The sequence below is a fragment of the Diplotaxodon limnothrissa genome, linkage group LG6, assembly GCF_057381915.1.
Source record: "Diplotaxodon limnothrissa isolate DT_005_m linkage group LG6, D_limnothrissa_male_GT1.1, whole genome shotgun sequence".
In the NCBI taxonomy this organism is placed as follows: Eukaryota; Metazoa; Chordata; class Actinopteri; order Cichliformes; family Cichlidae; genus Diplotaxodon; species Diplotaxodon limnothrissa.
The window spans coordinates 34492274-34518007 of NC_140601.1; the positions used below are offsets into that span (position 1 = coordinate 34492274).

General features: G+C 41.0%; 2 protein-coding genes across 2 annotated transcripts; both read right to left on the reverse strand.

Annotated features, from left to right (window-relative positions):
• Nucleotides 1-787: 787 nt before the first annotated feature.
• sirt7 (sirtuin 7) lies at nucleotides 788-6898 on the reverse strand. The gene is made up of 10 exons (XM_085356276.1): nucleotides 6794-6898; nucleotides 6551-6688; nucleotides 5170-5274; nucleotides 5017-5087; nucleotides 4849-4921; nucleotides 4212-4310; nucleotides 3087-3323; nucleotides 1382-1462; nucleotides 1164-1270; nucleotides 788-1008 (listed from the first exon to the last, which is right to left on the reverse strand). The coding sequence occupies exons 1-10, from the start codon at nucleotides 6896-6898 to the stop codon at nucleotides 807-809; spliced, it is 1218 nt and encodes a 405-aa protein (XP_085212402.1). The 3' UTR covers nucleotides 788-806.
• Nucleotides 6899-7139: 241 nt separating this feature from the next.
• Nucleotides 7140-24093, reverse strand: cp110 (centriolar coiled-coil protein 110). The gene is made up of 10 exons (XM_085356278.1): nucleotides 23587-24093; nucleotides 23210-23329; nucleotides 19340-21887; nucleotides 18563-18690; nucleotides 15472-15573; nucleotides 14850-14960; nucleotides 13939-14031; nucleotides 13666-13782; nucleotides 9854-9936; nucleotides 7140-9291 (listed from the first exon to the last, which is right to left on the reverse strand). The coding sequence occupies exons 1-10, from the start codon at nucleotides 23722-23724 to the stop codon at nucleotides 9132-9134; spliced, it is 3600 nt and encodes a 1199-aa protein (XP_085212404.1). The 5' UTR covers nucleotides 23725-24093; the 3' UTR covers nucleotides 7140-9131.
• Between the last annotated feature and the right edge of the window lie 1641 nt (nucleotides 24094-25734).

The following is a 25734-nucleotide window of genomic DNA, read 5'->3' on the forward strand; positions in this document are numbered from 1 at the left end:
TCTACCCTCAGATATCCATGTTTTAATACATCATGGTCATACTACACCAGCAGAGCGTAAATTAGACACTGTAGAGCCCAACCGATGCAGGAATACGAGCTACACCAATATTTGGTGATATTATTTCCCCTTTCAGACACATAAAACAAAGACTTTTCTAACATTTGTCATTTTTTATGAAGACTTACTAGGATAATATTTAAAAATAATTCTGTTTTGTTCCAGTAAGCCATGAATTACTTGTTTACCCCCCACCTTTACTCAGATCAGCTGGCTGTGTTTGTGGGAAATGCAGATACTGATATTGGTGATATCAATCAGGCTCTAAGAAGCACCCGTTACCAGTCTGGTTAAAACACCTGAAATGGTGTCAAAAGTGATCCATTCACAAAAAAAACAAACCAAACCCCTACAGGACCTCATTTTCTGACACGTTTTAAGACCTTTCTTGTCAGTTTTTGTAAAAGAAAAAAAAAAAGAAAAGAAAAAAAACATCCTAGCCACACTGAGCTAAAATTTGGCTCCGTCTAACCCAGCTGGCTTAGCTGCCATGAACACAAAAACATAACAAACTGCAGCTGCTTAACAAAACCCTGCTCTGAACCCAGGTATCACTCTAAAGTGTACGCTGTACAACATGACAGTTCAGTGCAGTGTGCCATTTTCCTAATGGCAAGGAAACAATCCTACAAAACAACACCCCAGAAGCTTCAAGTCCAACTTTCCATCATCACAGGACTGAAACTTGAATCTCTTGATGGGATAAACTGCTGGCAGTGACCAAAAAGTTCACAATGTCCTGTCAGTCACGCAACTTTTTTCTTCTTCTGCCTTCCTTTGCCGTACCCTCGTCCGAACCAGCCGCCCTGCACAGATGTGGGTTTCTGCTCCTCGGGGTCATCTGAGCAGTCATTTTGATCATTGGGAGGCGCTACGACCTCACGAGAGTGGCTTTGCACCTCTTCAAGCTGCAGAGGTGTAGCCAGAGTGAAGATGGGATCGTCTGCCCTGATAAAAAAAACAATGAGGAGAACTCAGGGCAGTGAACAATTCGGCTAAATTGTTTTCTTTGTAATTTTCCATCTGTATCTGAATGACAGATTTTATATCAATAAGCCAATATTATTTACATCATCTGTGTTTGATGGGCGTTATCATCCTACCTGTTATATGCAGGAATCTGAAGGTTCAGCTCCTCCATGAGGAGTCTCATGACATCGTCACACTTGCCGTGAATTTTCAGCACAGCCAGATCATCTTTTGGTGTCCACTAAAACAAAAACGCCAGTGCATAATGAACCACTGAGCATTCAGAACTTTACCTGCATCTCATCTATTTATCTGCATGTTTTTCACCTATACTGAAAAAAATTAAATGTACCTGAAGGTTGACAATGTAGAGTTTGGGCCTTTTGCTTGCTGGTCTGTTCATGCACCACAGAGAAGTGTATTTCTTCAGCACCTGAAAGAGCAAGAGGCAGTACAAAGGGAAACCACTCGTCAAAATAGAGGTTCCTTTAAAAAGTTAATAAAGCCATATAGCTGGAATTTAACTGTCCTACTACTTGATTTCTGCTTCTTTCACACAGTGTTACGTCCCTCTGCAAAAACTCTTTAATTTAACCATTTTGCCTCTGTCTCCTTTTTCTGACCCGGACACATTTTGTTACTTCCCCCTCATCACCTAGACCCCTTTCAGGGGAACGTAACACACAGTAAAATGAATAAATGGGTTTTTCCCTCTTCACAAATGGAAATACATCAAAAAATATTTGGTTTTTTTTTATATTGTACATATATTTAGACTATATTATAAGGTTTAAGGTAAACTTTAACTTATATACTGGTCTACTGCATGAAAACCAGAACCAGGAGGAGTTAGCTGTCCATGTAAACAGTACAATTAAAGTACTGTGTTGTTAAAAATGAAGTCAATATTGCCATTATTACAACTCAAATGTAGTTATAAATTAACTCGCAGTAGTAACTGATAAGTTCTTCATACTTTTTCTCTGCATTTACCTGAAATACAACTGCTAATGAGAGCTGTTGGATAAAGTAAAAAAAAAAAAAAAAAAAATCCCTGCAAGTGAAATAAAAGAAAACTGAGTTGGCAGGACAAGGGGAACCCTTTGTCTAAGGAGCTTGGAAAGAAAAGCGTCTGGACTTCTTTAAGTTGCTGGAAGACATTTCACCTCTAATCCGAGAAGCTTCTTCAGTTCTAGGGTCAAATGGTAGAGAGTCCCAGATTTAAGTTGTGTGGGAGTGTGGGAACCCTTCTTTGCATCATAATATGATTTTAAAAAAACTACTAACTGAATAATAACAGAGGCTGTGACCTTTTGAATGCTCCAGGATCATTAATAACCAGGAGACACTAAAGGTGCACATGACTGAGTTACTGGGGAAATCTACACCGCAGCTCTGCTCTAGTCTGCATGCCAAGTATCGTTTGGCAAGAGGCATCCATCAGAGTATGAATGTGTGTGAATGTTAGACAGAAAGCACTTACAGAGAAAAAGCTTAGACAAAAGTGCTTGTGCGAATGGCTAAATGAGACAAGTTGTGTAAAGCACTTTGAGTACTGTGCTAGAGTAGAAAAGCGCTATATACGAACCATTTTACCATTACCGCAAACCCCCGTGAAACCCTACAGTGTAACCTGACGATGCAGCTCTCTAGAAATGTAACAATGCAGCTCGCAACTACTGTGATCTGTTCACTACCATCAATCCCTCTTTTCTCACCACAGTTTTTGTATGTGGTCTAGCAAAAACTAACCACAACAAAAAGTGGAGACCCAGTAGGGAAAATAGACCCAGCATTTCATTTGTTTCTATTGGCTGGCACAGCATACGTAGGTTACGTCGCAGGCTCTTCAAAGATTCCCTGCAGAAGTCCAAATCAGGCCTTAGGGTTTATCGTCACTTTACTGTGGGCTCAAATCTTGTTTGGACTGCTCAGTTTTACGCAAACTCGATGTCTGTTCTTGAGGGCACATGCTGTTTAACTGGTATAAAACTGTACAGTGTATGCAACCTAACCCAGATTACATTTACAGACTCCGACAGCTTTATAAATCCTACCTTCAGACTGGAGCCTAAACAGAGTATAACATCCGCCATCTTGGCAGCTTCTGTTGCTCCCCTCCAGTTGAGAGGCTGCTCGAGGGTCCCACGTTCCCCGAAGTGCACTATGGTGTCTCTCAGTTCGGCGCCACAGTGGCTGCACTTCCGTCCCGTCCCATGGCGGTGTAGCGACGTCCGCTCGGTCACATCAAATAAACGCACGTACTCCCTGACCGGGGAGCAGGACGTGCACACCTACCGACAGAAGGGAAACCCAGCGTTTCAGAGCAGTTTAAACTCTCTGAATAAAGAGTTTGAGGCCAGTAAGAAATGTATTGTAATGTTTATCAATTCATGTTTTACATTTAATCCTGCTGTACACACATCTAATGTTAGGGCTTCTTCTACTCTTTCAACTTTTAGTGTTCACTCATCCATGCATGCTTTACACTGCTGATGCAATTCACTTCTACATTTCAAATTTCTTTATTCAATTACTCAATTCAGAGACCTTTACTAATCCCAAGCCTGGAAATTTTAAAGGATAAGAGCAGTCAGAGACTGCATAACTTTGCCTGAGGCTGAAAATTCCCTCCACACCATGAATGAATCAAATCCCTGCATCCAGGAAAGATATCTGGATCGGGATTAGTTTGTCATATCTTTCTCAATAACATCACAATGACATCTCACAGCAATTTTGGCCCCTCTCACATTGGTCTGCAATCCTTTTAAAAAACATATTTACTTAATGTCTGGATCACCTCTAACAGTTAATCACTTAGCCTGAGCTCTTGTAATATTCTCATGCAAATCCCTGCCATTTGCATAAAAATATTTGGTCAGGACTGCACAGACACTAAATGACGAGGCAGCCAGTGATGGGAGCACACAAATGACATTAAACGGGCCTATGTGGAGAGTCGAGCAGCAATTTAAGCAGCGTGTGTGATGGCTCTTGAAAGGCAAGATTAACCTCCAGCGCTTTTAAGACGTGATGCACCTGAGAAATATTTTTTGATGCGAAACAAACACGTCTGGATCTGTAGGGGATTAGGCTTAGATGCTGTTTTTAGAAACATCACAGCAAATTCTTTCCAGGCTTTCTACAAAGTCTAAGAACTGAGGATCCGTGGTTCTTACCTCAATAAACATGTTTCCATGGAGTTCAGAGAGGGCGTGTCTGGGCAGACCGCTACGCAGGTGGAGTCCATCGCAGTTCTGAGACACAACGTGCTTAACCTTTACACAGAGCAAACAAAGACAGAACATGAAGCACTGCCTTTAAATGTGATGCGAGCAGAGATGCTACAAGGAGGAGACGCAGCACCTGGGTAAACTGAGGTAATATTCTGTAACGCTAAAGATGGACGCTGTCCTGTCCTTATCAATGCCAGACCAGGAAACACAAATAGCCAATTATGTTTCAGGTGTGTGTGTCACATCTGCTTGTTATCATAGTAAAATTCTGGTAAATGTAGCTATTGTTTTTCTTGGCTAACCTTATTAAAATCCTTCTAGAATAAGTTGTCATTTTTGGAACATCCTGGAAGTTATTTTGAAGCTTCTGTCGGAATGACTGGAATAAGTCAGAATAACTGGAAAAAGTAAATAACGTTTTTAACTTGAAGCTTTTTTTTTTTTTAATTATTGGATTTAACGGATGAGTCTTTAGATGCTGTTTTTATGTCGCAGTAACCATTGAAACTGAAGTTACAAATCTCTAATCACTCATTTAAATGGAAATTCAAATATGTTTTTGGACTTTGGTGTGACATACCAGCTTTTCCTTATGAAGCATCTTAATGCACATGTGCGTGAGCGTCGGCTCCGCTTTACTCAGGTCTGACGAGCTGTTTGTAAAGAAACGCAGAGATAAATCAAACAGAACACACTAGGGGAGAGTAATACATATATTTCATACCACAGTAAAGACTCTGTATCTCACCTAATGGCCCGACCCTTCTGTAGCTGCGTCCATACCCCGTTAGGGCCCCTGTAGTCAGGGATAGAAGCTGCCTGAAATTACAGACGACGTCAGTTTTGTGAAAGTTTAAAAAAGAAAAGTAAGGCGAAAATGAAGAGGAAGAGTTTAAGATACCGTGCTGATACCGGCTCCGGTGTAAACCACCAGGTGACTGGCTTGTTTGACTGCCACAGCGAGCTGCCTGACTTTATTTTTCAGCTCATCAACACCATCAAATACCTGAAAAAGACATCAGAGCTGTACTGAAGACCATTAGAGCTTCAAAAATAATCAGAAATAGACTGTTTGCCTGGAGAGTGGGTCAGGGAGTGACGGTGACGATGGTTTGCATCTGATTTTTTTAAACCATGACAAAATAATGTAAAATGATCACTGAAGGGAGGAAGTCCAAGCAAAAGAAGCAGTTTTATTTTTTAAAATCATGCAGTAAACTACTGTACGTTTCACTCTGAAGCCTCGCTGCCCTCTCACAGCAGAGAGAGCTAGACGCCGTCACAACAGCAGGAGGACTCTTTCACCCAACCATGATCTTTAATGAAACTTTTTTTAATCACCACAAATACTTCTAAGAGAGGAAGTTTTCTACCTTCTACCTTGCTTTAGCCTACTAGGAATAACCCTTGAAGCTCTTTTCTGAACGAAGTGGTTTTTACCATATTTCAGACCTGCTTATAGAACAAAATGACTGGGTTTTCATCAGAAATGGGTGAGGGTGGACTCTACCTATGCAGCTGACCTTCATAAACTATTCTAGTGGTTGTCAAACTCAAACCAGAGTATATTGGTACTGCGGTGTCAATACATGTCATTAAGGGTACAGAGGATCTTGTCAAATGTCGTCTTTAGGGGGGAAAGAGTTAAACCACGTTTGGTGCAGCTCCTCAGTTCATACTTTGGCTACGTCTAGGATTACAAACCAACAAAAATAGCTGCTAACATTTTTTCTGGGCTCTTTGAGAGATACTGCTTCTGGGTGTATGTGTGCGTGTGTTAACTCTTATTGAGTTAACACACGCACACATGGGTAGATGTTGAGCCCTCATACTGCTCCTCCATGAGCAGTCCATGAGGACCCGAGTGGTAGCTCAGGAGGCCAATGGTTCAATCTCTGGCTCCTCCAGTCTGCATTTTGACTTATCCATGGGTACTGAAGCTCGAATTGAGCCTGCTGCATCCATCAGAGTGTGAGTGTATGTGTGAAAAGTGTAAAAAGGTGCTTAGGTGTAAGAAATTAATGTGTGTGATTGGGCAAATGAAGCTTTTAGTGCCCACTTAGAGCAGAACAGCACTATATGAGTACCAGTGCATTTACCAGAATGGTTTTAGTCCTTTTGTATTTACTACAGTTTGTGCACAAAGAGCGACTACCATTCAACCTCTCTGAGTCTTCACACAATCAACCCAGAAACCTGCTGCCTCCACGTCTGTTCTGAAGTTGTCCCACTAGCTGACAAACCAACCTTAGCAGGCCAGCCTCTCTGGGCCGGAGTCTCACCTCTTCCTGCTTCCTCTTGAGCACATTTCTGCGGACTTGTCTCTTGCAGAGCTCCTCCACAGTGTCTCTGTGCAGCAGCAGAGCAGCGGCCTCCTCCTCTGACCGCTGAGACTCCGGTTTTTTCAGGACCCGCCCGACCTGCGGGAGGAGGACAGAGGGACCGGGTAAGCCTCACAATGGACACAGCAAACATGAGCTAGTCTAGCCTGCTAGCTGTAAATGTGCATGTTTTCCCCCTCTCACCAGTCTGAAGACCTCCCTCTCGCTCTCCCGCTGTAGTATTTTAGCCTTACTCAAAGCTTTCCTTTGAGTCCGAGAAGAAACACCGGCGTCCTGCTCTTCCGCCATCCTGTTTTCAATCAGCTGACGAGAAGACGTTTATTCAAAACAAAGCTCATAGCACCAGATACAACCGGAAGCGGAAGTTAAAAAAGAAACCGGGCGGGAGCCGGGAACACCGCCCCCTGCCGGTGGGAGTCTGTACTTTCCCTCAATTTCACACCTCACATCAACAACTCAGTGTAAATAAGTTTATTATTATCAAACACGAACAAATAAATAACATTTAAAACAAATCAAAAATCCACAACAATACAAAATTTGCAAAAGGTTTTAGCTACAAATATTTAAGGCAACACGAAGAGTAACACTTCAAGTATCAGCCATTGATATGAAGACGAACAAAATACTACTCATATCACACAAGCAGGGTTTAATATGTGTGAATACAAGAGGTGGCGAATCACAAAGGGGATGAACGAACAGGTGTGTTTCAGCTGGGTGTCCTAATGCACCTCTTTTCCACCCACACAGAGACCTTCCAGAGAACCGGCCCACCTCTCAACTGGTTTTAGTGGCGATTATGCTGAGTTGCGAGAAGTTAAGAAATACTGTGGGAAGAAAAATGATGACAGAGAGAATCTGACGACTGCCTGCTGGTTGTTGTGATAGTCCTTCTCATGGTCACTGACCTGAGGGCCTAAAACACCGTGCCTGGGATCTCTGAAGCGTAGTGCTGGCCTCAGCTTTTGTCACTTGGGACTAGTCTGCACTACACTGGGCACCAGCATTGTCTTTGTGGAAAAGGGGAAATACTGTTTTTTCCACAAAAGACAAAGATTTATAACAGCAGCAGGAAAAACACAAGCAATGCTTATTTCCCATTAAATGTAACACTGAGCCATATAGCACAGCACATACAAGGGTGCTTTTCCAAAGTGTCTGCTCTGAAAAAGCTTATCTACCACATGTTTACTTCCTAACATCATCAAGTGGATCTATTATAATTTTTCTCGTTTTCTGTCATAAATACTTTGGCACAGACAAAAGTTAAGGCTTCACACTGCTCTAACTGTTTTATCTACGCTTGGCTTTAAAAGAATGGTAATATCCCTAATATGGTCTTCTCACAGAAGCCCCACCCACTTTCTGCTTGAAACCTGTTTTATGAGGGGCAGCCAATCAGGAGAAAGTTGACTAAAACAGCTCATTTTAGCTAGTGAACGAGAGCGAGGTGCTACGCCAAGATGTAGTATCAGATAATAAGGAAAACCTTTAACTGTTAATCATGCAAAGCCATGCTGGTAGAGTCAAACAACAAAAAAAGGAACTGGAAATAAGCAGAACAAAACTCCAAGCTATGTTTCAAATCTGAGAGTAAGATTGAAGTATATTTTATTCTGTTTCATAGATGTTTATAAAGCTTATGCAGGAAAAGAGCTGCCAATGTCAGCAAACGTGAAACAAGCTGCTGTGTATCTATTAGATCGCCAACTTTAAGGCATGTGACAGCAGTCACACTTTAAGAATATGTTTCAGGATCTGTGGTCCTGAAATTTCAGTCAAAGTGGTCACAAAGTTAACAAAAGAGGAGCTAAAGTATCTTATTTCAGACAATGGATGGACTGAGGAGCTGCACCAAGCCTCAGCAAAAGACAAATAAGGATATCTGCTACCTGTGAATCATGCAAAGCCACTCTAGTGGAGTTCATGAATAAAAATATTAGGCTGGAAATAAGCACAATTGGTCACCTTTAAACAAAGCGATTGCCTATCTGAAGACTACAATGCACAACCTACTAAAGAGTATTTGTTCCCAACACAAATCTAATATTTGACCCCAAATTTATGAACTGCTGTCTTCCTCTAGTACCCAAAGGAACAGAGAGATGATCAATACTGTTCACTGTAGCTGTCAGAACGTCTGCTGCGAGTCTATAAATCTTTCAGGTGCTGTGAACAACCCTTTAAAGTTGCTGCCAAACGATTTTTTCTGTCAACTCAACATTTTCGCACAAATATCTTCAACATGAATAATCTGAAGATGGCAAAAAAAATTAAATAAATAAATAAATTAAAAAATGCCGGAAGCAGACGTGACATAGCCGCTCCTCTGTAGACACCATGGTGTCAAAAATGTTCTCAAAGCCCCCGAGATGAAATACAATGATATGCATTAGTCATCCATTTGAATCAAATTTGGTTTTTGGATTTGGAAACTCTCAAATGATTAGTAATACTCTATTCATGTAATCACTAGAGGGCTCGTTAGGAGTTCTCACTGGGGCCAATTAGGAAGGTGTCATTGGGGTCTAGAGGAGGAAGCGCTCTTGGGGACCCTCTGAGGATTTGCTCTGAAATGTCCTCGTTTGGTTTCTGGCAGGGGCTCAGCAGAGAATCCAGACTTTTGTGCTGTCCTCGTCATAACCCCGCGGTGCCTTCCTGCAGCCTTTCTTTGGATCCTGAAACAAAGACAAGTTTTAGAGCTGACAAAGAAATGAAGAAGAAAGTTTTTTCTTTCTGTGGTGCAGGATTTTCAATTCATGGTAAATGGTAAATGGCCTGCATTTGTATAGCGCTTTTCTAGTCCATAGGACCCCAAAGCGCTTTACACTACATTCAGTCATCCACCCATTCACACACACATTCACACACTGGCGATAGCAAGCTACATTGTAGCCACAGCTGCCCTGGGGCGCACTGACAGAGGCGAGGCTGCCGGACACAGGCGCCACCGGGCCCTCTGACCACCACCAGTAGGCAAACACGGGGTTAGTATCTTGCCCAAGGATATTTGGCATGCAGCCAGGATGCAGCCTGGGATCGAACCACCGACCTTCTGATTAGTGGCTGACCTGCTCTGCCACCTGAGCTACAGCCACCAATTCATCACAAAATTAAAGGAACTGCTGCATTTTTACCTTGCAATAAAAAGCCACTCCAGTGGTTCTTATGTTACTTGTAATGACTGGGTTTGGTTTGTGAAGAAAACAGAAAAACAGCAACGATGCAGGAAAAACTCACATCATTCCTCTTTTCCTCTCCAGCGACTTCTGCGTTGCAGCTGACAGAAAGCTCTTTCCTCTGGGGCGGCCAGTCTGTGAACCCTAAACACACAAGCACGCACGCACGCACGCACGCACGCACACGTAAAAATGCACAATATTTAGAACATAGTCTCTGCAGCAGCCACCAGTCATACTTGCCAACCTTGAGACCTCAGAATTAGGGAGACATTCAAAAGGGATGTTGGGTGGGGGAGTGGTATACATATACATATATATACAGAAAATTAGAATTTTACAATGTTTATTTATTGGATAAAATAAGTTAAATGTCACTGTTAATACTGTCCAGCCGGAAACAGCGGGGCTGTCCAAATTCAGAGGCTGCGTCCACCTGAGGACCCGGCCTTCGCGCACTACAGAAAGCCGGCTAGACCGGAAATGAGCGACTGTGAAATTGGACAGTCTAGCCTTCAGAATTACGTCACGAGCTCTCTCGGTGGAGTGAAACTCTGCTGTCTGCTCCTTGTTATCTAAAATATAACCGGACGCTGGCGTAAATTTTCGAAAAGTTTATTTTGCGACCCAGAATGAGTAATAAGAGTAATATTAAAACTAAGTAGCTGCAGTAGTAGAAGCCATTGTTGGAAACTGGAATTGACCGGCCCAATCTGGGGTTTTTCAATTTTGTTGTCCGGGTGGAAAATCGGGAGAATGGTGGCTCCGGGAGATTTTTGGGAGGGGCACTGAAATTCGGGATTCTCCCAGAAAAATCGGGAGGGTTGGCATGTATGCCACCAGTATCAAAAGCAAATTTATACACTGTTGATGGAATATTAGAATTTCTGCTTCTCAGCCTAGAAACTCAGATCACAAACTAGAGCTGATAGTTTCTCTTTGCCAGCATTAGAAGAACTTGTTTGATGGCACTCAACGGATTGATCAATAATTAGAACAATGTGAAAGTCCAAGGAACTCAGTGAAGATCTAAGAAGGAGAATTGTGGATTTACCAGAGTTAGGAAGGTCTCTTGGAGTCATTTCTAAAGAGATTCCAACATCACCAGTTCAAACAACTGTATCAAAGTTCACATTATTTTTATGTGTCACCACTAGGGCTGGGCCATATCATAACATTCATGGTAATACAGTTATAATGTTGGGCAACGATAAGAAAATGAAATATCATGATATAATATGGGTAAAATACGCATGCACAGTGCCTTCCCTCCCCCCATACGCACATGGCGGAAAAAGCATAGCGGCGACAGAGAATGAGAAGGGCGAAAGCAGATCGTTGAATGAAACGGATGAACCAGAATTGGTTTGTAAAAATGCAACTTCAGTGGTGTGGAACTGGTTTGGCTTTCTTCTGTCAGATACACACCAGAGCACATTTTTTGGTAGAGCATGCTAGCGGGCCGTCGTTATTACCGTGTTTTTCGGAAAATACGGCACACTTAAAATCAATCCTTTGATTTTCTGAAAAATTGACAGTGCCCCTTATAATCCTGTGTGCCTTATGTATGAATTCTGGTTGTGCTTACTGACTTCGAACTGATTTTATGTGGTACACGGTGCTCAGAAATTTGTCAAAAAATGTTTTAGTACGACTTTCGGAAGCTACAAAGCCGCACTGCTTGATGTCAGAGCATTACGGCTACCGTAGTCGGGAGCCTCGCGGAGTAATACGTACTGTGCTTCAACATAATATTACCGTATTGTGTGTGTATAACCTCTTTTTAAGTTTTGTGGATATTATACATGGTTATGCTGAGGATATGTTGGCCAATTTCCATTGGAAATGCCTTTTGGTTAAACTGTCAGCAAGGAATTTGCATTTGCACTGTTAAATTTTTATATAACTTTAATGCACATAAAAAACAGCTGCTTGTTTAAGTGAAAATACATTGATGGGTTTTTTTTGCACTAATAAAGTTGTGGAGTTGTAAAGTATTTTGTCTTGTGTCAATTATATCCTCAGTTATATCGTTATCGCACATTTTCAAATATATATTGTGATAAATATTTTTGGCCATATTGCCCTGCCCTAGTCACCACTTTGCCAGGGTCTGAAAGAAGACCCAAACTGTCACGCTCAGATGAGAGGAAATTGGTTTGGATGTTCAGGAACAACACAGGGACCACCAAGGCTCAAAACTGCCATGAACTGGAAACTGCTGGAACATCAGCATCAGTATCCACCGTGAAATGAGTTGAAACTCAAAATGGACTGAAAGGGTGCAGAGAAAGAAGTCTTTGACCCAAAACTGACACCTCCAGCTTCACTGAAATATGCAGCTAACCACATGGACAAGCCGACTGCCTTCTGGGGAACAGTTTCCTGGTTAGATGAGGCAGAGGTTCAGTCCTGTGCCCAACATGACAAGAGGTATGTTTGGAGGAAAAAGGGGAGACTTTCAAATGTAAGAACACTAGCCCAGCTGTCAAGCATGGTGGTGGCATCATCATGCTCTGGGGCTCCATACAGTTGGGTCTAGAGTGGCCAAATATCCAGCCAGAACTGTGCCAGAAGCTCGTTAATGGCTACAAAAAGGATCTGGCCAAGGTCGAACTTGCTGCAAGAAATTTAACCAACTATTAGTGGGGGTGCATGGATATATTTGAGCTTGTATGTATACTTGACTCTGTGTGGGTTGCAGAAAACCCAAAATAAATTAAATCTTTGGACTTTTTAAAAGTCATTAAAGATGTGTGATGTATATGCTGTACGATGTACCACTCCACCCTGAAAAATGAAGTTAAAAATAAACAAAGACCAAAATTTCTGTGACATTCATGCCGACAGTGAGTGTATACAAACTTCTAACCACAACTGCATTTGTGTGATGTGTCTTTTGACCCAGCTGGTGTACTCTTACATCCTCATGAGCCCTAATTTTATAGTGAAAGTGAGGAAAAAACAAAAACAAAACAGTATGAGTCTTTCTTACTTTAACCTTTTGACTTGCTGTCACATGAACACACAGTCTTATGAATTAATGAGTCTTCAGGTGTGGTACACCGGAACATGGGTAGTATTGTATTGTAACAAGTTACAGCTAACTATATGCATATCCTGTGCATGTCAGGAGTTAAACATAAGGTTAATCACCTGTTATGAAGGACACTTTGGTTAAGTCAAAGGAATAGAGAACATAAAGTGAAATATGATTAGCTGCTCATCCCATCCACTCATATTTTCTCTTCCTGCTGGAGAGATGATCCAGTGTTCATTTTGTTAAAAGCTTTCTCTGACTGCACTAAAATGAATTCATGATTTTGTGCACATATATAAATACACACACACACACACACACACACACACACACACACACACACACACACACACACACACACACACACACACACACACGAAGTCTGTCAAACAATGTAACAACATCATATCATTCAGTTTTACTATTGCAATGTAGTATATTCAGAGTTCACCTTTTAGTTTAGAGGTTCAACCATAATAAAGGTTATGCCACAAAATGGAAAACATACTGTTCATTAACATTTAAATGACCTGCATCACTTCTCAGTCATGCTGACTGTTTCTTTGGTGTTTCTGTGAATTGTGGGAGTGCATTATCTCTTTTCCTCTTACAAAAGATTCTGTGTAGCCTCTGCAAAAGGAAGTAATACAGGTGGTAATAAAGGAAGCACTGAAGCACTTTTCCACAGTACTTAGAGAATGTGAATTTTCTTATTAAGACTGCCATTAAAATACTCCAGGGTCACTTTACAGTCACTTGACTGGAGAACCAGAAGAAAACCTGACTACTGACCACATGTGTAAACACAGCTTATGATCTCCTGAAAAGGTTACCTGTCGTCTGAGCTCTCTCTCCTTGGCGAGCTCTCTGTCCCAGCTGATCAGCTGCATTCGCTCTCTGGCTGACAGGTTGAAGAATATGTCGTAGACCTCATAAAGTGCAGCGCGCAGCTGGAGGAGCAAACAATTACAGAGCAGACGATGGCTTCAATGAATGCGTGCAGTCACAGTAACTGTTGTGGTAACTGCTAATGGAGCGAGTAATTGTTGAGTTGACGGTGTGCAGGAGAGCAGAGAGGTTAACAGATGTGTTTACAACATTTATACCTGCAGTGTGACTCTCTCCTCCAGTAAGAGGTCCTGTTTGTTGCAGAGCTGAGTGCTCTGCTGCCGGAGGGCCTGCAGGAACTGCTGTGTGTCCTAAATGAGCAAAAGCACACACACAGCAAAGATTGCGCTATTATTTAGTTATATTTATCATGAATATTATGTTTACACAGAGACAAACTGAATGGTGAAATCTGTCAAATAGATATTTAAAATATTCATGGATTTACGATTAAATTAAAGTACAAAAAACAAAAACAAAAAACGCTGCCAGCACCTGCTGGTTTACATGTTATTTAGTAAAAATTTAAATTTCACCAAAATTAAGAACACAGTTGCTTCAGCTGCTGATAATTTTTTTTTCTTCTATTCAAATATCAAACATGGATGGTATAATAATCCCTCAGTCCATTTGAGGGTTGTTTTTACAAACAAATGTAAGACATTGAAGACTTCACTGCAACATTCACACTTTTCAAAGGCATCCAGTGGCTGTGACTGGACTTCTGGTGGTTGCGTTTTGTTATGGTATAAAAGACAAGATGTTGCCAGCAACACTGTGTTCATGTGTGTTGGTTAATCTTATGCTTAACCCACTACCAGTGTTTTAGCCTGTCCAGATGATCAGATTCATCTGTCACTATTAAAAAACAAACGAACGCAAAAACCTCATAAGTGATGGAAAATATTTGTTTAACGCGACCCCTGATTGAGGAAGTCTCTGTTTTAGACTGTATGCTGCACTGTCAAGGACTCCAGGAAGGATCGCAGCTGCATGGCTGTAGCTAAAGGGTATCCTAATAAATTAAATTAGGCACAGCTGTACACATCTGCACACAAGCAGAGCTCATTTAATGACAATAAGAGCATGTGCTGCAAGAAACAGACGTGTCGCTGCTGTCTCCACTCACCCTGACGGTGCGCACCAGCTGTGTCACTCTCTCCGTCCTCAGCAACCTGCGAGTTAGAAAACCCTTCACAGCCGCTGCCAGCAGGGGGCGGTAGTGCTGCGAGCTGGAAGGCTGAGGAAGAGGAGAAAGAAGGGAAAACGAGTGATGAGAGAGGGGTGAATAATGAGAACCAGAGGGGAGGAGAGAGGAGAATGCTAATTCCATCAGTGACAACCAATTAATTTCCCACGCAGCTTCTCAAGGTCTTTTGGTTGGCATCTGTTTAGTGCATCAACGCAAGTGGACTCGTGGCTCATCATTATAATAGAGAATAATAAGCAGAATAATAAGCAGCTGATGTGCCATCACTCACTTGTTGATTCAAGAGCGGTTGCATTAAAAAGACATGTTTGTTGAACAAATGTACTTCTACTGAAGCTGAACTGCTGTGTGGGGAGACGTATAAAAGCACAATAACAGATAAAAAGGGATGCTGATGAGGATTAAGACATGTGGGGGGTGGAGTGTGTTTTACATGAGCGTGTCAGCCAACTGGTGATGACTAAAAATCCTTCAGATAAAAGGGTGAGCAGGGCAAGCTTTCTGCATCACCCACATGAGTGGACAAATATTATGGTAATACCTGAGAGAGGGTAGAAAAGGTCAACGTGTCCCCAAGACGTGAGCCTGACATGGAGCAGGGGAAGGACACGCTCTGAAGGAGACGATAACGGACTGCCAGCGCCTGAGAGACAGAGAGACACATACGGAATAAGAGGAAAAGTTCATGTGTATGTGAGTGCACATTTGGGAGCAGGCAAGGTTGGAAAATATTGAATTGGAAAGGACAGCAAATGAGGCAGGAGAAAGAAATTAATTGAGGGTAGAGACGAAGAGACAGAAGGGGGAGAGATGGGGCACAGAGGTAAGAGGGATGAGATGAGCAGCAGAGCAGAGGGATGACCAGGATGATGAGACGAGAGAGATGGAGGAAATTAATACAGCCAGAGAGTAAAAACAATGTTGGTGGAGGTATAAAACAAAACAAAAAGTGGGATCAGAGGAGAGAGGAGGTAAAAAAAAAAAAAGGAGGGAGGAGAAGGCAAAGGGACCATTAGCGGTGGCACTCAGCGGGACGATCTGGCACTTAACCACAGACGCTCATGAATTAAACAAATTATCCTTTCCTTTTCTGTGTCAATTCCCTCGATCCCCTCCACCCACTACCAGAGAGTCCAGCAGACAGCTCGCTCTCATCACAGCGCAGATGATGGAAGGACGGAGGGGAGTCAAAAAGAAGTCTTTTTATGAAACAGCTTATGTTAATTATATTGTTGTTAAGGATACATAAATTAAACAGAGCCTGTGATTAACAGGGCAAGGACACGGGCCAAGAACAAACACAGACACAAGCTGAAGAAACAGGAACCGGTTGCCAGAGAACAGCAGGCGTCCTTGAAGTCTTGCATGCACACACACACACACACACACACACACACACACACACACACACACACACACACACAGAAAGAGGCGACCGTGCCAGCTCGCCTCTTAGGGATGTAATGAAACATTTATGGTAGAAACCCTTTTTTTTTTTTTTTTTTACTGGGGAGAGTCTGAAGGTCTCTTGTAATGAGCAAACGTCTGTAGTCAGCCCACGACCTGGGTCTCCAAAAGCTCACTCTAACAGGTAGGGTGACAGTGTGTGTGTGTGTGCGTTTGTGTGCACATGGTCACATGTGGAACAATGCCAAAGTCTTTTTCAAATGCCTGCTTCTAGTTTCAAAGAAACATTTAGGGTCAGTATTGTATTACCGCTCAGTAAATTGGCTAGAAACTCACAACACCTGTTTTCCTCGTCTTTAAAAGATTAAAACTGGAGCTCAGTTTTTATTTCTCATAGGTGACTTTGGGTGAAGTCGGAAACCTTGGCGGAGTGAATTATGGTTGCTGTACTGGAATTACGCAGTGCTAGATCTGTACAGCAATACGTGATGCAATCTAATGCAAGAAGCAGACCAATGGGAGGGAGGTAATATCACTGACTGCGTTTTTACCATATTTAGACTTAGAATAAATGATCACTTGTTCGGGGGTCTCAGGAATATATAATTTCAGATTATTTTTTCCATTTTCTTGATGTAACTTGACAAACAGCTTTAGATTGCATCAAATAAAACAATGACAGAATGACCCTGACAGTGCTCTATACCGCTTCTCTATCATTGTTGAAGAAATCTATTAACAGAAGCAAACTGTCTAAATTCCTTTTCTAATCTGTGGCCTATTTATTTAAACTCATGATTGAATACTCTGTGTAAAAAAAAAGAAGCTAAAAGAACTGCTAAAATATTAATAGATGCCACTCAGATATGAGTAAATGCTGTATTTCTTCTCAACTTTCTTTGTGCATGTGAATATTTTTAGCAACAGACTAAAGAAAAGTATAAAAATGTTTTTCAGCATATAAAATGCAATATTTCTGCGCATACAGCAGTTTCTGGATAACATTTCAAGTCTTCAATCTATTTCAATCTATTTTACATCAAGCTATCCAACTTACAACTCATATTGAACAAATTATTAATAATAATTAATAAATAAACAGGACAGGTGTAATAAGCCTACACCTGTATTTTTTTCCCCATTTAATTCAATTCTTTGTTATCATTCTTTATTTTTTATTAGCATTTTTGGTTTGTTATTGTGTGACTTACTGTAAGTAATTATCATCGATATCATCTAGCACTTAATATTCTGAGATCTTTTGTGAATAAATAAATCTCAGTGAGATGTAGAGTGAAATTACCATAAAAAAATAAATAAAGTATAAACACTCTTTTTATTTAACTGCAAACACCTTGGGCGACATGTTTGATGTCAGCTCTGTATGCATGATATTTTAAAGCTGTTCTGATTAAATCCATTAGCTGCAGCAGTGGTCCCTAAACTTTTTCTAACCATAGCACTTCCTGAGATCTAAAAACATTACTTTTTTAGCACTATTGGTTAATTTGATATTTTTTTTCTGTACATCAAACACTCCTCACTAAGACGATAACGATGAGCTGGTATTACCAACTAAACATATGCAAATAATTATCATCGTTATTAAAGTGCCCGATTATTCTCATTGTCAGTTCTATAGATTTATTCTTGGACTCTGCTAAAATACTTTTGTATGAGTCACAATTCAAAATAATCCTTATTTGTTTTATACTGGGCCATGGGGTAGCCCCTCAGAGCATCCTCTCTCTCCACCAAGATGACTTAAGCCAACTTTCTTCTGATTGGCTGCCCCTCATTCTCAAAAGGTTTGAATAGGAGGTTACCCTATTAGGGATATCCACTCTTAGTGACATCATACAGAGCAGAAAAATGGGTGTTTACATCAGTCTAAAGTCTTTGGGTTATGTGTGCTTACACTGTACCATTAGTTAAAACTTTATCAGGAGATTTTGATCCAAATTGGCAACAAACCATCAGAGGTGCAGCAAGTATTAAACAAACGAGTTTGGGAAGAAAATACCTGAAATATACAGAGTAATTTGTACATAGCTGGACTCTCAAATAAACCTTCTGCCACTCTTTTTCTTTGCTTCACATTTGTCTATTTCCACACTTTTAAAAAAATGTTTCAGATCTATCATCTAAAGGAAATATATGAATCCAATAACAAAATAGCAGTAATATGTATAGTACAATACAATAAATAATAAAATAAGTCTCACCTGTAGTAGCTCCTCCTGCTGTCTCCTGTGCTCCTCTTGCAGCGCTCTGACCTGAGCAGCGTGTATCTCTTTCAGCTGCTCTCGCTTATCCCTCTGACTGCCGAGACCTTCACACCACTGCCCTGCAGCTACAGACAGGAAACACAACATGTGGTCACATATGAAATTCACTGTTGGCCCACTACATTTGCCTACAGGTCATTTGCACAACTGTTACTATACTTTATAAGATTTGAAAAATTAGCTTTCTAATGATGTAGAGTCTGGGGTTGAGTCTAAATATTTTCTCCTTTTCCCCTTTTTGTGGCACAAAGATTAAAGAAGAGCTGCTATCTTTTTTCTTTACCTTTATTTTCTGTCATATATTACACTTAAACCAAAATCTAAAGACATCATTATGGGCGAGGTGTCTGTCAGTGTCTGGGTGAGCTGTAACATTACCAGCACACCTAACCATTTATAGTGTTGAGGCACCCGAGGCACGATGGAAAGAAAGGTGTCACCACTCGATCAAAGAGTTTTTTTTACACAACACCTCATCATTTCCACGTGATGCACTATCCCCTCCTGTATTAAACATCAAGAGTCTCCAACTCAAGACAAAACAACACAAAGACGTCGGCTATTTTTGGTGCATGTATAAACTGTCAGGCCTCAAACTGTTCTAAACACTGTGTTTCAGGCAGTTTGTTCTACTCTTGGCTCTGTATGTCACTGAGAATAAATATCTAATAACTAACATGGTTATTTAAACAACACTTCCTCTTCTCGTCTTACCTCTGGGTGTGCTGGAGTTGGGTCTGACAGAGTCCACTCCCCCACTGGTATTGGCACTCCCTTCCAGTGTCTCCTCCATCGTGTGCATTAGCAGTCTCCGTTTGACCTTGGACACCCCTCCCTGACCGTCACTGCCACTCTGTGGGGTCAGATGCTTTTCTTGCTCAGGATGACCTTGTGACCCTGATCTTTCAGTGAACCACAGGCCAGACGGTGTGTCCACATCATATGACTGATTTAGAGATGGTGAGTGGGTGGAGTTGTGACCTTCTAGGGCCAATTCTTTCCTTCTTTCAACAAGGTGTTTAGTGTTATCTGAAGGCACTGAGATGTAACTCCGAAAAGGAGGATCAGATGGAACATTTCGGAAAACATCGGGAATGCGCATCTGCTGAGCCACAGAAAGGATGCATTTACCAGGTGGCTGCTGCTTTCCGCAATCTCCAGGCTGTGCAGAACTCCCGGTTAGTGCTTCTCTGCTCACTTTTTTCCAACTTTCTCTCTCTGCAGATAAGGTTTTGATCAATTTGCGCTCGCTAAAATCACAGAGCTCATCCCCGTTCTCCTTAACTGTGAGGGGAACATCATCTGTGTCACTGACAGTCGCTTCCGGAACTAAGTCTCCATGCATGTTTCTGTAATTGTTATATAACTGTCTGCTCGACCACTTCCTGTACTCTGCATCACTGCTATTATCACCATGAGCTCTCTGCTTGTCCTCCCAATAATCACTTTTTATTTGCTCATTTGTCATACCCTTAAAACTTAACTCACTTTGCAGGCTGCTCTCAGCTTGGCTGTGACTGTCTTCTTTCAAGTTTTCTTTCACCGTTGACTCAAGATCTGTGATCAGAACCTTAAGACTGGACAGGTCTGACTCCAACTGATCCATGTGCTGTGAACTCTCAGTTAAAATGCTTGTTACTTCCCCTTCAACTGTGAGATTCACTCCGGGAGGACCCACTATAGGACTGTTTTGATGACCTGGATTAACTTCTTCAGAATTGTGATGGTCTTTCAAACCAGTACCAACCTCAAGTTTCCCCTTTGAGGTCTCCTCCACATCAACCTTTTGTCCACTTTTTCTTTTGTAGTGAACAGGGCTCCTGCAGAAGCTAGGGGCTGGGATTGTGCGATATTTCCCTGCTCCTTTAAAAAAAGCTGGAGGATCTTTAACAAGGGAAGTTTCTAATGGCTGTTGCTGGATGAAGGCACTGAATTGTTTTGGCTTTATTAAGACCTCCTGTGAACTGTTCAGCCTATTACTTATGATGATTGTTTCTTCATCAACACTAGTCATTTCCTTATTATCTCCATCTCCTGTTAAATGTGTCATATTTTTCCCAGAGAGTTCACTTTCAATCATCCGCTCATTCTCATAGGATTTCTTTAACGAAGTTTCCACTGACGAGATAAAAGTACTTCTCTTGTCTTTAGTCTTCTTCCCCTCTGCAGTCACAGTGTCCTTGTAAGGGATCTCATCATTCTCCTTATCAGAGCTGCTCTGCTCCTCTGCCTTTGCTCTTGGCTGTTCTTGGGTTCTCTCTTGGATTTTAGTGTTTTTGGCTTGGTTCCTAAGCATCCGCTGGCGCCGTCGATACTCCTGAGATTTCTTCAGCAAGGCCTGGAGGCTCAGACGATAAGGCTCCTCAGACAGCTTTGAGTCTGCTTCATCTACCTGGTTGTCCTCTAGTTCAGTCTCTCTGGGACTACGCTGAACACACAGTTCTGTTGTAAGACGGTGACGAGTGCTTTGTGTGTGTGTTGGATTATCTGAAAAGCTGCTTTTTTCCAAAAAAGCAACTGAGTCCTCATTTTTGTCTAAATGTGCATCTTTGTCAGGGTCATGCACTGAACTAAAGGGATCGTTATCATCACGCATCACACTGTCCAGTTGACCATTTTTAGATTTTTCTGTTGGTAAAGGATTACACAAGAGTGAATCCTCCTCAAATGACGTGCAACAAATTTCTCTCAACTCTGTTAAGTTATCACAAAAAGATGACTCCCGCCCACTCCTCTCTAATTCCTCTCCATCTATGGGAGGGTGGCTGATAATATCTGGCATCTTGGCGATTGTATTTGAGGTGTTGTGAAGAAAAAAGCCCACTGTGTTATAAAATCCTTCTGAGTAGTCGGAGACATTGCTCTCGTTTTCTGCATTAATCCTTTCAGGGATAGCAGTACAGTTTTCTACATTCTCGTTGGTGACATAACCTGAGGAGAGCGACTGGCAGCTTGCACTATGTAAAAAATTTGGCTGTGATCCTTGTTGGCTGTTAACTTGGTCAGTAAGGCATCCTTCCTGGTAATTTTCCTGAGGTGTCACGTTAGAGGCGAAAAAGGAACTATATGTCGTCGATGTCAGTGGAGGAAGACAAACACCAACTTTTCCTTTCGCTGCAGCTGGGAGCGAAACATTATCACTGCTTCCCGCAAAAAAATCATCCGGACACACCAGTCCACCAGTGGTTTTACGGAAATATGAAGATTGTGTGATAATTTCTGACTCTTGAAGCAACTCCTCGAGTGTTGGTGTCTTCCTCAGCTGGAAAAACATGAGCAGAAACAAAAATAATGCAATGAGATTTTAAAAAATGTGCTTTTCCCTGTTCAATACAACAATGCCAAACGCTGATTATGCCAAAAAACATAATTACAGCTATTTTAGTTGGTAATTTTAATTTTCAACACTTATGCATATAATGAACTTTCAATACATCTTTTTACAGGGGATTACCCTGGAACTTTAAAAATAATTTCAACATACAAACAAATAAATAAATTATTAAAAAGCGGGGTGTACAACGTGGAGTACAGTGTGTTGTCTGGTAGAGCTAGGCCCAGAGTAGTGGGTGTTTTGGACCATAAAGTCCATCTGCCAAGGGCCATGTACATATATACCACAGCTTCCACTGCAAAATGTCCATACTGGCAGATGGAAGCTTAAAAACGGCCCAGGTGGCAGCAGACTTCCTTGGAAGACCAGCAAAGTATCAACAGGAAGAGAGATGGACAGGCAAAGCCTAATATTCAACTCGGTCATGCACTACTAAAAGCAAACCAGGTAGGAGTCCCTCAGTGACAGACGGGCAATGCAGCAGACAGACCTTGCTACCAAAAGGTTCTCAAATGTTTTCTGTGTTCTTGACTCAAGCTGAACTTTGAGTGATTTGGGTTTTTAAGGAGGGGCTTAAAAAGATTTAAATGAAAGGTGTGCAACTGATTTAAAACACAAAACAAATAAGAGATTTGTCTTGTGTTTGAATATAAAAATGATAGTTTTTGCACAACTGCCAAGAGCCAAAGCCAAAACTTACATTAATTCCAATTAATTGCCCACCCTGTGAGCCAGTATAGTGACATTTCATGATGGCTGAAGCAACTGTTTTACTGCATCAATGGTCCATTGGGTAAATGCATAACCTTATTTGTATCGGCGCAGGCTATCAGCCAAAGAATACTTGATTAATTGCAATATTTGAGTCCATCTGTATTGGACAAATTTATATAAAGTGACCACCCTCTTGGGAGGTGGATAGTCCAGATTCAAGCAGAATTTGTTTTTTAATTATTTCATGTAATTACTCACGTTAAATGGCACAGCTGGCCATACAGCACCTGAAAGCGCTATAGATTTACTTCTGTCATATTAAACTGTATTGTTGCATTTGAGTCCACAAATCATATGTGCAAACTGTGATGGTGATGTACTATTATACATTAGACGTCTCTCTCCCTATAAAAGAAAACTAAAGATTACAATATTCCTTCCGTATTTTGTGCCCGGACTCTGTCATTCTCAACTGAAGCTGCTCTCACACAAGGAGCCAACAGCATAGGTTACAAACAAAACAAAGCTTAAATTACCTGAACGCTGTGCAGAATCGTCTGGATGTAGGCCATCCGGGGATCATCTCTGAACTGAACTGTGTGGGCAGCAGCTTCGTCTCTGAGTCGACGCATCTCCTCTCTCTGTTTCTCTGAGAGCTGTGTCATCACAAAACAGACATGAGTTATCTGGAATTAATACTGTTTCATTTCAAACAAGTCTGCTTCTGTTTTATCATTATTATTAATGGATGCCTATAATTTACATTAAAGGGAGATAGGCAGCATGTCTCAGTGACTGAATTAATATGCGTCATTTTCCTTCAAACTAAGAGTGCATCTATCTATAAAAAAAATAAGTTCAGCCTTTTGCTAAAATGATCAACCATGATGACAGCCGTAAACTTATCCAGCACCAGAGGAGGGAGGATGGATCGTCCATAGAAGCGGATGACAGAGGATGCAGATGAGGGTCTGTGGTTTTCCTCCTCTTTCTCTTCTCTTCTCCTGAGCTGAGGAAGAAGATGCTGCACAAACTCTTCGTATTCCTCCATTACTCTTCATCGGAACACAGTAGAGAGTAACTTTGGGCAGTTTAACGGCTAAAAAATTACTACCAAGTTATTGTTTGCTAACGCTAGTTTGCTAGCTAGCTTAGCTAACATAACGCTAGCTTTGGCTGCTTTTTGTTACCGTTTAAAAGTAGACGCATAAACTTAAAAAAAAAAAAGAAGACACTGGGTTAAACTCAGCAAAGGTAGACGCTACAGCTATACTGTTGGTCCTCTTATAAGCAACACAAAAGACAGTCTGGTCAGGTCCACTGGGGGGAATCAATGTTTACATTTTTACCGCCTCTCCTCCGGGGCAACAACCGGGTAAAGAACGACAGTGACGGTTACAGAGCGCCGAAAACCCGGAGTGGATTCACACCAGGGTTCAACAAACACCCCCTTTACAACACAAAAGCATTTCACGGGAAAGGAAGAAAACCGCTACAACGTTACGTCGGACAAAGTATAAGAAGTGGATTTAATACTTAAAAAATAATGAGAAGAAATTACTTTTCACTGAACTCAGACTAACGTGATACTGCCCCCTACAGGCCTGACTGACCAAAGAAAAACATGCAGAAAAGTATGGAGATACTTTGGTGTCAGACGGAAGAGAATTAAGGGAATACAACGCTCGCATTTATTTATTTATTTACTGGTTAAATATTTTTACGATTAAAATTAGAATCCAAAGAATTTAAAAATCTAAATTTGCTTGTTGTTGTTCTTCCAGGGCCCTGTCCCAAAAAGCAAGTTTATGTTTTCCTTATCTGGCTTTACTTAAGCCAACAGCACCTATAAGGCTAAGTTGTAACATGAAGGTGGTTATCAACCCCGCAATTCACCCATATCAATCCAGGTGTTCACCTGGGGGGGGGGAAGCAGTGTCAGCAGCATGTGACCAAACAGACACAGGTACTGGTTTACTGGCAGCAGAGCAGCAGACTGAAAGAAAAACACCTGCAGCAGCAGTATCGCATTAACAAGTGTGTAAGGATGGACTATAATTAAAGCTGTGTGTTCTGTTAAACTAACTGAGTGTTATTTTGTGTGTGTAATAGTTTTCCTGTATATCAGTGGTGCTCAATGGTTTAAGAACAAGTAAAGAATAAATATTTGTTATGGTTCTAGTGTAAAATAATCTTAAAGTAATCAAGTACACAGCTTGGGTGTATGAAGGTTAACAGGTTCTCTATTTTAGATACTAAAGTTTACATTTTTTGTACAGTGATCCATTTACAGAGGCTCAAAAGTAATGGGACAGTTGAATGTTGCGCAGTTTCATGACCAGGTGTGGGCTGTTCCTTCATTATTCCATTCCCGACCATGACCCATTTACACAGACAGACAGTGTGAAAAATGAAACTTTTTGCTTCCTTTTTTTGCTTCATTTGCTGTACAGCAAATAGTTACACATGTCATAAATGCTTTTATATATTTATGCATTTCCATATATGGACTATTTTTTGTATAAACTTTAATTTAATTGATTATACTGTATTTTTTCAGTACTACAAAAGGCTTTGCCTAGGAAGCTTGCTTGATCTCATTAAACCCTGTACATAACTGTCTTCACTAATCAATGCAGTTATTGCAACAGAATAATGCAACAATATTCAACATAATTGATGACATTGTACGCACTGTTTTTATATAATAAATGCACTATATTTGCTTAAAAATGCTAATAATACTAAAGATTCATGAATGACTAACACGTAGACAGTTCCATTTTAAAACATGTTTATTGGTCATATACAAAATAAAGTAAGCTGTTTATCAACAAACGTACACTATATACATCAATAAATTAAACAATGCATCGGACCGATGATGAAACAGTTAATTTCGTGATTACCCATACCTTGTCATCGTCACTATCTACAAATTGCCAAAAAAAAAAAAAAAAGGAGCGAGAGAGAAAAAAAAGACAATAATTTAAATTGGAAGATAAATACTAACAAAGACTGTCACATTTTAAGTAGTTTCCCATAGAAAGTACTGCCATCG

Excerpts from the sequence above, each read along its gene's own strand:
- cp110 (XM_085356278.1), bottom strand. The coding sequence starts at position 23,724 with ATGGAGGAATACGAAGAGTTTGTGCAGCATCTTCTTCCTCAGCTCAGG. Across the intron at positions 15,574-18,562 it reads AGCAGGAGGAGCTACTACAG|GCGCTGGCAGTCCGTTATCG; the intron begins GTGAGACTTATT and ends TCTGTCTCTCAG. Across the intron at positions 14,961-15,471 it reads CCTTTTCTACCCTCTCTCAG|CCTTCCAGCTCGCAGCACTA; the intron begins GTATTACCATAA and ends CCTCTTCCTCAG.
- sirt7 (XM_085356276.1), bottom strand. The coding sequence starts at position 6,898 with ATGGCGGAAGAGCAGGACGCCGGTGTTTCTTCTCGGACTCAAAGGAAA. Across the intron at positions 5,088-5,169 it reads CCGGAGCCGGTATCAGCACG|GCAGCTTCTATCCCTGACTA; the intron begins GTATCTTAAACT and ends CTGTAATTTCAG. Across the intron at positions 1,463-3,086 it reads GTTTAGGCTCCAGTCTGAAG|GTGCTGAAGAAATACACTTC; the intron begins GTAGGATTTATA and ends TTGCTCTTTCAG.